The sequence below is a fragment of the Pongo pygmaeus genome, chromosome 7 (genome assembly GCF_028885625.2).
Source record: "Pongo pygmaeus isolate AG05252 chromosome 7, NHGRI_mPonPyg2-v2.0_pri, whole genome shotgun sequence".
Lineage (NCBI taxonomy): Eukaryota > Metazoa > Chordata > Mammalia > Primates > Hominidae > Pongo > Pongo pygmaeus.
Genome location: NC_072380.2, coordinates 35,963,066 through 35,975,248, shown reverse-complemented (window position 1 = coordinate 35,975,248; position 12,183 = coordinate 35,963,066). Strand labels below are relative to the sequence as shown.

Genomic DNA, 12,183 nt, shown 5'->3' with positions numbered 1-12,183 from the left:
CCTGGGCTCAAGCAATCCTCCTGCCTCAGCCTTTCAAATAGCTGGGGCAAGAGGCATACATCACCATGCCTGGCTAATTTGTTGAGACAGAGTCTTGCTCTGTTGCCCAGGCTGGAGTACAGTGGTGCGATCTCAGCTCACTGCAACCTCCGCCTCCTCACTGCAACCTTCAAGCGATTCTCCTGCCTCAGCCTCCAGAGTAGGTGGGATTACAGGCGCCTGCCACCATGCCTAGCTAATTTTTGTATTTTTAGTAGAGACAGGGTTTCACCATGTTGGTCAGGCTGGTCTCAAACTCCTGACCTCGTGATCCGTCCGCCTTGGCCTCCCAAAGTGCTGGGATTACAGGCATGAGCCACCGCGCCCAGCTAATTTGTTAATTCTTTGTAGATACAGGGTTCTCCCTAAGTGCAGGCTGGTTTTGAACTTGTGGCCTCAAGCGACACTTCCACCTTGGCCTCCTACAGTGCTTGGATTACAGGTGTGAGCCGGGCTATATAAGATTTAAGGATAGAAGTAGATTCTATATATTCGTGCTATTCTAGTTTGCTATGGATTGTGAAAATGTCAAGGGGGAAAAACTAGCATTTATTAAGAATCTACATATTCTGGGTTCTGTGTTAGAAATTTTCCATGAAATAGGTTATATGAATTATGTCAAAAAAATTTTCCTGGAGATGGGATCTTAGAGAAAAACAAAAACAAGTAAACCAACAGCCACAGGAGCACTCAGGTTTTATGGCTCCAGACACAGAAGGGGGCAGTTGGCTCCAGGGTAGCCACTGACTGCTCATTAGTGCTCAGATACAAAAGGTTGTTAAACTTAAGTCTCCCAGTTTGAAATGCATTTTCCCTACTGTGCAAGGTCAGAAACTGATGACTTTGGAAGTACTCCCTGTAGTTCTCTTATGTGTACTATAAATGGAGAATAAAATGTAATAAGGTAGGAACATGTACGTGCCCATTCAGCAAATTAATGGCAGCATCTATGGGCACACAGGTATTTTGTGACAATTGTTTTTTCTAAATGGTGACTTAAAAAATCATAAACTTTTATAGCCAGCATGAATTAGACTTAATATAGTTCAGATGCCATTGCATTTCTAGAAAAAGAAACACAGGGATAGTAAGTGACTCATTTAGGCAGACTGGTATTGGTAGCAGAACCAAGTCTCTCATGCAGATCTTCTGAGTCCCTGTTCACTGTTCTTTTCTAACCGTGTTATGTTTTCTGGGTTCATTTTTCATTTTTGGATCCATGTTGATCAGAAAGGGAAATTGACACAGTCATGGTGTTCACTTATTATAGACAAGACATCTCATCTTTTGTCAGAGTTGCTGCGAAATATTCAATCTAATTTTTTTCCCCTGTACACTCATACATTTTTGTTTCTTTCATTTTCAATATACGCCTTTTCAAAAATATGTCTACACTTTTCGGGCTTGCCTGTCTCTGTAAATTCAGTTTTCTCTTGCAGCAATGCCTCCATCTTGACTTTCCTCTCTGAGCCTGACTGATTTCTAGTTGCGCCCTTCGTTCTTGGCTTCTGGATCCCTTTTGAAACAGAGAGCAGCACTCTATCCCTTCTTGGCAGACATCTACCCTCCCTTTTAGAGAAGAAAGAGTCAGGTAGGATGTCTGTGAAAATAAAGAACAAAAAATGAAAGTGACAGAGCAAGCCAAACAGTAAGAAAATAAGGCTTTGCCTGAAAGAAAAAAAAAATAGTACCAAAGGAAAGAGAAATAAAATGGTTCTGGCAAAATATATTCTCTTTTGTATTCATTTTGGGGGCATGCACAGGGCTTACAGGGAGAGGAGATGTCATTTTTCAATGCAGGGATGCTGTGTATCCCTCAAGCTGAGCCCAAACCTGCCTGGCCATCAGTGTTGCCCTGGAGAGCATCACCCCTGCCTGTCTCATCTAAAGTAATAAAGCCCATTATGGATCCCTCTATTCTACTCTCAACTACAAATGTTAGTGCAGTAATGAGCAGTGTCAGTTTTAGCAGCATGTTCATTCACAGTGCCTAGGCAAGCTTTTGCTTATTTCACATCCTCTGGCTTCAGACCCAAAAGTTATCTTCAAACTTCTTTTTTTCCTATTCAGGCAATCGATTTTGTAGTTTGAGCATGTCCTCATTAAGGGTTAAAGAATGCTTACGGTTATCTGATTGTTTGTTTGTTTCTGCATCACTGGCTTAAGAAAGTGCTCTCTTCACTCACAGTCTCCAAGATAACATAGTCTAATTGCCCATTTGGGTGACCCAATTAGCAAACCTAGAGATGGTATCAGAACCAAAGTAGGGATTTTCTATAATGTTGCAAAAGGCAGAATGGGGTAGCAGGAAATGTCACACAGGGTGTCTTTTTTGTTGTTGTTGTTATTGTTTTGTTTTTGCAGCAGGGTCTTACTCTGTTGCCCATGCTCGAGTGCAGTGGTGCAATCTTGGCTCACTGCAGCCTTGACCTCCCAAGTTCAAGCGATCCTCTCACGTCAGCCTCCCAGGCAGCTGGGATTACAGGCGTGCACTACCACACCCAGTTAATTATTTTTTGTGGAGATAGGGTCTCACCATGTTGCCCAGGCTAGTCTCAAACTTCTAGGCTCAAGTCATTTGCCCACCTCGGCCTCCCAAAGTGCTGGGATTTCAGGCGTGAGCCACCACGCTTGGCCTACTGTTATTTTCTTGCTCTTCCCCACTTACTTAGTGGGAACACACATGAAATATGGCCAGAGGAACTCATAAAAATATTAGGGCTCAGAAACGTCACGGTTTCACTTAGCCCACTTTATGTTTCTAAGTTCTCTTAGTAACATCGTCTTCCAGAAGCTGTCCCCAATTACCTGTTGATGCTGTTTTTCTGTGCTAACATCTGCCAGTCCTTGCCTTTGGCATTGGGGGTATCAAATGTAGCACATATCCGCTGTCTGATGGAGTAGGGAATTTTGAAGGCTTTGGGGCCAGTCTGTGCAGGGAAAGTGCTGTCCTCTTGTGTGAAGAAAGTGATGGTTTCTCGTTCATTCTATAAACAAAATAAGGAACGCATGATCAGATCCATCTGAAAGCAGTCCTGACCAACACTTTTATCTTTTAAGAAAATCTGGGTTAACACACATGCACAAAATGCTTGCCTGTTGTGATGGACTCTATAAAATACATTGATAAGTTCCCCTTTCTTCTAAGATAGTAAAGAACTTCTCTAGTAGCCTAATAAATTGTGTACTGGAAATTTACAACAGCCTCTTCCGCTCAGGGGAGTCACAGTCACTAGCTTCCAGCATTAAAAGAGCTGTCAGAGGCCGGGCACAGTGGCTCATGCTTATAATCCCAGCACTTTGGGAGGCTGAGGCAGGTGGATCACCTGAGGTCAGGAGTTCAAGACCAGCCTCGCCAACAGGGTGAAACCCCATCTCTACTAAAAATACAAAGAATTAGCTGGGCGTAGTGGCAGGCGCCTGTAATCGCAGCTACTCGGGAGGCTGAGGCAGGAGAATCACTTGAACCTGGGAGGTGGAAGTTGCAGTGAGTTGAGATCCCACCATTGCACTCCAGCCTGGGCAACAAGAGTGAAACTTCGCCTCAAACAAAAAACAAAACAAAACAACAAACTGTCAGGTGAGAGCAGAATTAGACTCTTTTTCTGTTTGTTTTGGCTCTCAGGCATAGCTCTAGAATCAGCAGGAAGAAGCTACCAAATGACAGATTTCAGTTCAGAGTGAGGAATGACCCTCTGATAGTCATAACTAATGGTGAATGGGCTGATCAAAGGAGCTGCCTAGGAAATGCCTTGTAGGAAAGCTACGAGGGTGTGATTGTATGTTGATTACCTTTAATTTTATTTTCTTCCCAAGTCCTAAAGTTGTGTGATTTTATAATAAGTATCTTTATTTCAAAATTAAATAAAATTGTTTCAGAATTAAATTGCTTTGGTATAACAGAGCCAGCCTTGAGTCAGAGTAACATGTAGACCAGCCTGTATAGTGGTATAAATCAGGAAGGCTCCTGCCTGCCTACCTGTTTCTGGTTTAAAGCTGTCCAATAAGAATTTGTCATTTCAATATTAATCCTTATATCCAACATTAAATCCCACAGAAATGTGCCAGGCTACAGTGGTTGCTAATAAGTTTAGGTGGACTAACAGAATTTTAAGGACTGAAAAATATCCAATTGAATCACTTCCATGATTATAAGACAAAAGGGACTCTGCTGATGTAATTAATGTCCCTAATCAGTTGACTGAATCAATTAAGAGATTTTTCTGGATGGGCCTGACCTAATCAGGTGGTCCTCAAATGAGAAGAGATAGCTCTTGTCTGGAGGCACCTTTTCTCCTGGTCTAGAGGAAAGCAAACAGCCAGTCTATGAGCTTCCTACAGAGGGGGTCATGTGTCTGGGACCTGTGGGTGGCTTCTGGGAGCTGAGAGTGACCTCTGGCCAACAGCCAGCAAGAAAATGGGGACCTTAGTCCTAAAGCAATAAGGAACCAAATGGTGTCAACAACCTGTATAAACTTAGAAAAGGACTCTGAGCTCCAGATGAGAACATGCCCTGGCCAACACTTTGGTTTCAGTCTTATGACATAATAAAGAAGTGTTGTTTTATGCTTCTAAATTAGTGGTAGTTTTTTCTGTAGCAAAAGAAGACTAATCCAAGGGGTAAGTAAAGCATCAGATCTGGGATTGAGTTAAGGGACTAGTTAGAATGTTTAAACTCCAAGAAGCTGTCCTTTGTCTTAGAAACTTGCCTGTTATGCCCTCCAAGTGCACACATGCCCTTCCTTCCCTCCCTGAAATCCTGCCCTGATGCCTCTTCCAATTGTTAAATGTCTTCCTAATGTGGGCACCACAACCATGATGGCCTTTTTCAGCTAGCAGCTGGGCTCACATAAGTATAAACTATCAGGCTTGGTAGGTTGAAAATAGAGTTCTTAAATCTGTTAGTTGAGAAAACTGGTTGATACAGAAATTTCATTAATGATTGATAATGATTTTTGTCTTTCTGTAACTATTTAACACAGTTGCATTTTGAGGGCTCTGTTTTTGGAAACACAATGCGTTAATCCATCAGTTCCAAAAGGATATCTCAGAAGAGATTCCAAGAAATGGCAGTTTCATGGTCACACACATGTGAGAAATGCTGCATATCACACCCTCTTCTTGGAACCTCAAAGTACATGTTATTATATTAAACAGATTGTACTTACTGGTTTTAGTTATGTTCCTGGAATATTATAAAACAATACTCATCAAAACTATTCCAGTATTTGAGGTTATCATAGTATAACAGAAAAGAGCATGGTTTTTAGAAGCAGAAAGACCTCACTTTGGAGTAAAACTCCACACTTTCTAGTTCAGCGACCTTGGATGCTACCTTATCTATTTTAGACCCAACTTCCTAATCAGTTATTTTGCATTTGTATAGACTCCACAGAAGTTATGAAACCTGGTAAAATTCACCCAGGTAGTTTGTGACAGAGATGAAACTAGAATTCTGACATCCTAACAACTATACCAGTACTTATTTCACTATAGCACCCTGTTTCAAGACAAGTGCCAAGAAATCTACAGTGCTAGGTGGTTAAGGAAAATGTTCTCTGAGTACAGTAGGAAAGACTTCATGGAGGAGGCATTTGAGTTGGCCTGAAAGATAGGTAGGCATTGACTGAATAGAGATTAGGTGGATAGGTGGTTATCCCAGGCACAGTGGACAATTCTGTTCTGATATATTGAATGGTTATAAAATGAACCTACTCAGCTTCTTCCTGTTTAAACTAGGTTACAAGATACATCACTTTTATCGTGGTTTGTAAAATTTCTTCTAGTCTCTAAAAATGCAAATCAAGTAGGAATAGTATCCTTGCATATTTTCTGACTTAAGACTATGATAGAAACTAGGAGCAGAATTTTTTTTTAATTCTCTACAAGTTAATATGGTAGCTGTCATTGTCAATGCCAAAGATGTGGCTTATCAATGAAACTGAAAACACTGGAAGTGTCCATGGTAAAGGATCCCAAGGGACAGAATTGGCCTCTGAAAGCCCTCATGGCACCTATAAATTGTTGACTGAGCTCTCTCTTTAGTGTGGGCAGAAGAAAAACCACCTTGATGCATGATATCTTCAGAGAAAGCTGCACAAGGTGGTCTTATTTGAAGGTGAATAAAGTATTATATGAGATTGAGTCTAAAAATAAGTAATTTTTCAATTTACTACACATTAATAAGTGGGTCCCCATTTCCGTCTTAAAGTTTTCAAATTTAAATATTTTCCAGGCATAAGGATGACACTTTATGTAACATTTATGATGCATTCTAAAAGACATCTGGGCCAAGTAATAAGAATCCTGTAGATACATCACATTTTCTGATTGTTTAAATTAAATATGCAGAGGAACAGTAGATTTTCATGCTCTGCACATCTGAGATAAGCAGCTGCTACCTGGTAAGTTAAGGGAGTTGTAAATCAATGAGAAATTCCAACTATTCTGTCTGTTGTAACAGACAAATTATCCCCCAACTTCCAACACTTTTGGAAGAAAGATAAGACAACTGCTTGAAGAGAAAATTGTAACATGCAAGATTCCTTTAAGTTGTTTATATTGAAGAAAAGATTCTTTAATAATGTTACATTAATAAGGAATGATGAAATAAATTACTTGGGAATTCTTCCTTTCTCTTCAATATTTGCAAAATTGTTTTATTCCAGTCTGCAATTTTAGACTGTTGATACTGTTGCTTTATAGAGTATCAGTTGGCAATAATCATTAGGTAATTCAATAAGGTTAAATTTAAGGGTAACAACTTGCTTCCAAAGACTGATACAGTAATGACCACTCTAAAGAGTAAAAAAGATATATTATCTTGGTCCCAAAAATAACTTTTAAGTGTGAGGGTAATATGACAGACTGGGTTTATTTGAAAAATCACTTAGATCAGTGGCATGAAGGGGTATGTCAGGGATGAGGCTGAACATGAAGGATCAAATGCCTTCAATGAGGATGATTATTGCATTGACTTAAACATTTAAAGCAGTATTTAAGATAGATATCTTATTAATATTTAAAAATCAATATTTAAAGTTTTTTATATATCTTAAATCTTGATCCTATATAAAATGTTAATTATATAAATATATCTTACTAATGTATTAAACCACCTAAATGTCTTTTTCTGCCTAGGGGACATGAAGTATGATGCGCTTTAAAAATTGATCTATTATTCCTAACTCACCGATAGAGACCTGGGTCTAGAATGTATCCTGCACCTCCCCAGGTCATCCCAATTTCTCAGCACTTTCTGCGTCTTCACTTTTGCTGGAACTATTTACTAAAAAATTAAGTCATTTTAGGGAAAAGAGGACAGTTTTCTTTTCTTTTTGAGAGAGTCTCTGTCACCAAGGCTGGAGTGCAGTGGTGTGATCTCAACTCACTGCAACCTCTGCCTGCTGGGTTCAAGCAATTCTCCTGTTTCAGCCTCCCGAGTAGCTGGGACTACAGGCACCCGCCACCACTCCCGGCTAATTTTTTGTATTTTTAGTAGAGACAGGGTTTCACGTGTTAGCCAGGATGGTCTTGATCTCCTGACCTTGTGATCCGCCTACCTTGGCCTCCCAAAGTGCTGGGATTACAGGCATGAGCCACCGCACCCAGCCAAGAGGACAGTTTTTATGCATTATATGTATCACCAGATGTGTGTCTTTCCTGTGAGTCTGACAATCCCAGGATTAAATGGGTTTGAGCAATCATTCAACCAAGACATCCATTTGTAGGCAGAGCTACATGTAGGATCTCTATTATAGAATGAACAATTCTAGTCCGTCACACAAATGGTTACATCCCATCCTTTCTTCTTTTGAAGAAAGAACTTCTCAGTTTTCATATACTTTCAGGTACTGGAAGACAAAATTTCTGGTGCTATGATGTTTGTCACTAGTACCTGAGTCCCTGAAGAGAAGCCATACTGTGAAGAAGGCCCACAGTTAAGGCTAATCCATTAGATGGCCTTGACTGGGGTCCAGAAGTAGTGTAGTGGAGTAGTCAGACTTTGATCTTGAAGTCAGGTCTCTGAGTTGGGTACTGTGGCTCTACTCCCTTATGAGTTCCATGATCTTTGATCTTGGACAAGAAAGTTGATGCCTTTGAGACTTTTATAGCATGTAAAATTGTGATAGTACTAATACTTAACCCACAGAGTTTTGATGGTTGTATGACAAATACAAAAGCAAATGAAATGATACCTGAAATATAGCGGCTTACAAAAGTTATTAGTCGTCTTCTGACACAGAAAATGAGAACAAATTAGACTTGTCTAAAAAATACAGTTTATACAAAGTGAGGATGACAACCTGGGCCAAATTCTGCAGCAATGCTTGAAGCAATTAATAAAGTGATCATTGAAAGGATCAAAGGGTTAATAAAGCCTCTAAAATGCAGCAGCCCTCAAATTGGATGACTATAACCTAACAATAAATATTGAAATATTATTCTCATACTTGCCTTTCATTATCAAGAGATATTATGATGTTATCTTCTGCAAGGCATTTCTTAGTGACTGTAAACTTGTGAAGCATTAGAAAAGAAATTGGGGAGTAAACAATAAAGTTGTGTTTATTAGCTAATTTTCCTTTCAAGCACTTTAAGAATTTATTAAGCAAGGAGCAAAAATACCTATCACATTCCTCTTACATAAATGTCCTGTAATAGCACAAGTTGATCGCCAATATCTGGATGCTTTTACAAACAATAACCTTTAAGCCTGAACTCTTATTGGTCTGTTAACGGACATCTAGGGCAATTTGGATGAGTGGAATCTTTTATGTTATGCCTTTTCATGCTTCCTTCTGAATACCAGCTCTTCTTGGATTTTTTGTTTTTATTTTTAAAGCCTTCCTACAATTTTTATTTTACTTTGCAATGTATCGTGTGAAATATACCAACACTGTTCAAGAAAGAGCCCCTAAAAATATCCTACCCCAGGTTTCCAGATCTACCTTCTCCGTCAAAACTACTTGAGCACATAATGCTAACTGGCAATAATGAATGCAAATACTGCATAAACATGTCAGTTAAGACAGCTATCAATTTTAAGGCACAATCCTTTGGAAAGCCATCCACTCTTCAGAAAAACTATTTGGGGAATTAGCAATGCTCATTTTGCATAAACAATGAATTCAAATGAGAATAGAGAGAAGGAATAATGCTATACAGCTATAAATTTTCCAGGAAAAAACCTTGAAATTGAATTGTAGGTATATAAATGTGTTCAATCTTCTGCCAAGCCTAAATTTATAAATATATATTCATATATTAATAAATGCATATATGTATATATGTATATATTTATTTTATAAGTGAAAAAACAAAAAACGTTTTCCTACACTAGCCTGTAATGACATGGAAACTGACAAACAAAAGCATCACAATCCCTCTGCTAATCTCCCCCTCTATCCCATTCAGGAAGGATGGCTATTGTCTACTTTATAAGCTCATGTTCAAAGCCATGAAGTCACTTGGTGGTTTAGGACAAATTGGAGCCATGATGGAAATCAGATGTCTTTTTGCAAAAGTTCTCCAGTGAATCCTCCCTTGACTGCTACTTTAACTCTACCTTCCAATACTGATTTGACCTGGACAAAGTCCTTTCTCTCTTTGCACTTCTATTTCCTTACCTTATAGAATGAGGTCCTTCTTATATTATTGTATTGTCCTGTCCTCCTTATATTATTGTATTGGAAGGGAGTAATGGAAATGTGGATGTACAGAATTCTGAGCCCGGGGAGCATGAGAAACAGTAAGACAGGGAGTCCCATCCCTGGAGATAAAATAACACATATAGGGCAACTGACTTCTGGAAAACTAGTCAGAGCCAGCAGAAAAACAGTCTGAGGGTGGCTTTGTGCCTCTTTGTGTCATGTGTCTCAACTGTACCATCTGGCTTCAGTCTATAATGAATCTCAGCTGGTAATCCAAGCCTGCTGTGGCATAAGACTTCTTGTGATTTTGTGTATCAAAAGCCTGGTACCAGTTCCTTCCCCAGAGGTGCCTTCACAGTCTAAGCTCTCTGATGGGTTGAGTTTCCTTGCCCAGGGGGAAGTTTAGTTTAATCCTCGGCGTGAGACAAAGCTTATTTTCCCTCATCAGTAATGAAGATGAAGAGTTTGTGCATTTTGAAGCTGTTTCAGAACCTGAATAGCACAGCTGGTAGGTATAGCTTTATTATTCTTACCATCCTTCAGAAAGGGGGTCAAATGACCTGTAGATCAAGGACTCACCTCTAGGATTGATGTCTGCACTTGGAGGATCTGTTCATGGCCTTTGAGCTGCCGAATGCAGATTTTGCAGGACAGCTGGGTGGTGGTGGGCGTGTAACGCTCCAGGGAGAAGGCACAGTGCAGGGGCTGCCGGTTACTGCACCACACGCGGGAGAACGGGACTTCCTGCAGGGGAGATGGAGAGAAGGGATGGTGTGCAGAGCCCGGCTGAGATGAACTAGAACAGGAGAGACTTAATAGCGATGATGATGATGATGATGAGGATGATGATGACGACGACAATGATGAGGACAATCATAGCAGAGATAATTGCCTAGGCAGCTTTAGTGGAATTGTTGTAAAAATAATGTTCCAGCAAATGCCAAGCAGCACAAATGTAATTAATGTCAATTCCAATTGATAACATTTGAATTCCAAAACCGCACTGCAAGAGCTCAGATTTCACTTGGTGACACACAATTAGAAAGAATACCATCAAAAATTATCATTTTCATTCCCCACTTAGAAAATATTTTCATTTGGAAGACTCCTGTGGGCCATGCTTCTACTTCGGTCTGGGGTAGGATGTTATCTTTTCACTTACATAAAAATTATGCTAAGGAACTGATTGGCCAGAACTTAACTCCATACCACAAACTCATGCAGAATTGTGAGAATACAATATTGCTAATGTATCCAACATAAAAGTTAATACCTAGTGCAAAATCACACACATATACACACAGTGAGGGAGAGAAAGAGGGAGGAAGGAGGGGAGAGAGACAGACAGACACACATACAGGACCACCCCAGAGTGATCTAGTTTGTCAGTTCTTCATTTGCTCAATTTGTCCATTCAACTATAATGTATGAAGTGCCTGCTAATGACCAGACACTGTACTAGGTAAACAATAAGAAACAATAACAGATTCAGTCCCCTACTCTCAGGGGACATATGGACAACTGAGAGGCAAAAATACCTTTTAGTAAATGAAGAGGGAAATTATAAAATCTATAGATTACTCATTTTTCCTAGTATTAGCCAGTGCTTGCTACCAGACTGTGACTAATATGAAGTAGAAGTTAGTCACCAAAATTTTTTCATGTACTAAAAAGTATCTCTCCTTTCTACTCAAATGTGGCTTGGCCCTTGGCAATGACCACATATGCCTCTAGTAATCCTCACGCTCACTTTTTTTTCTATTTCTCACCTTATTAGTTTGCTCCTTTACCTATTGCTAAAAATAAAATTTTCTGCAATACTAGAACTGAAAGGTGGTAAGACATGTATCAAGTCTGGAAGTTTGGAACCCTGAACTATGACTGGTGATGAAGCCAGCATGTGTCATGAGACTAAAGAGCATGATTGAAATGACCTGTTCCCTTTGAGAAGCTATGAGTTACCTAGTTATTCCCGAGCCCTTATGTGCACACTTGTTTGGATACCTTGCTTCCTAATTTTCTCTATAGAAAGCCTCACAGATTTTTATTTTGGATACTTTCTGGTGGACTCAGGAAGGAGGGATGGATGGACTTTAGATTGTTGTGAACTTAAAGAGAGGAGAGCCAGCTTTAAGGGAGTATGAAATAACAAAATCAAATATTCTACCATGCATCTTAGCAATCAACTGTGGGTTGTTTTGTTTGTTATTAATCCTGAACCAAAAGAAAAGTGGAATTTCAAGAAGGATGTAGAGAAGGTCTATAGGTGAGAAACTATCTGGCATTTCACGGACTTCATTCCTGTGCAAGAAGTGGGCTGTTAGTATGGAACTCTATCTTTGCCATTCTCTGTTCTTCCCCATGTGAAAGGGGCTGGAAGCCTAAAAACTACATTTTATAGACTCCCCTGCTGGCAGGAGTTCACATTCCCATTCTGCCCACAAGAGGCACTCATGCTAGATTTGGAAGGGAGAGGAAATGCAGAAGCCAT

At 39.8% G+C, this 12,183-nt stretch overlaps 1 protein-coding gene across 7 annotated transcripts in view; it reads right to left on the bottom strand.

The window, feature by feature from the left end:
* The window catches only part of UNC5D (unc-5 netrin receptor D), a 554,235-nt gene that overhangs the window by 19,222 nt on the left and 522,830 nt on the right, over nt 1-12,183 (bottom strand). For all 7 annotated transcript variants that reach the window (XM_054499220.2, XM_063668623.1, XM_054499221.2 and 4 more), the window contains 2 exons: nt 10,272-10,436; nt 2,848-3,026 (listed from right to left, as the gene is read on the bottom strand). In XM_054499220.2, coding sequence (XP_054355195.1) covers nt 2,848-3,026; nt 10,272-10,436 — 344 coding nt within the window. The remainder of the gene's footprint in view (nt 1-2,847; nt 3,027-10,271; nt 10,437-12,183) is intronic.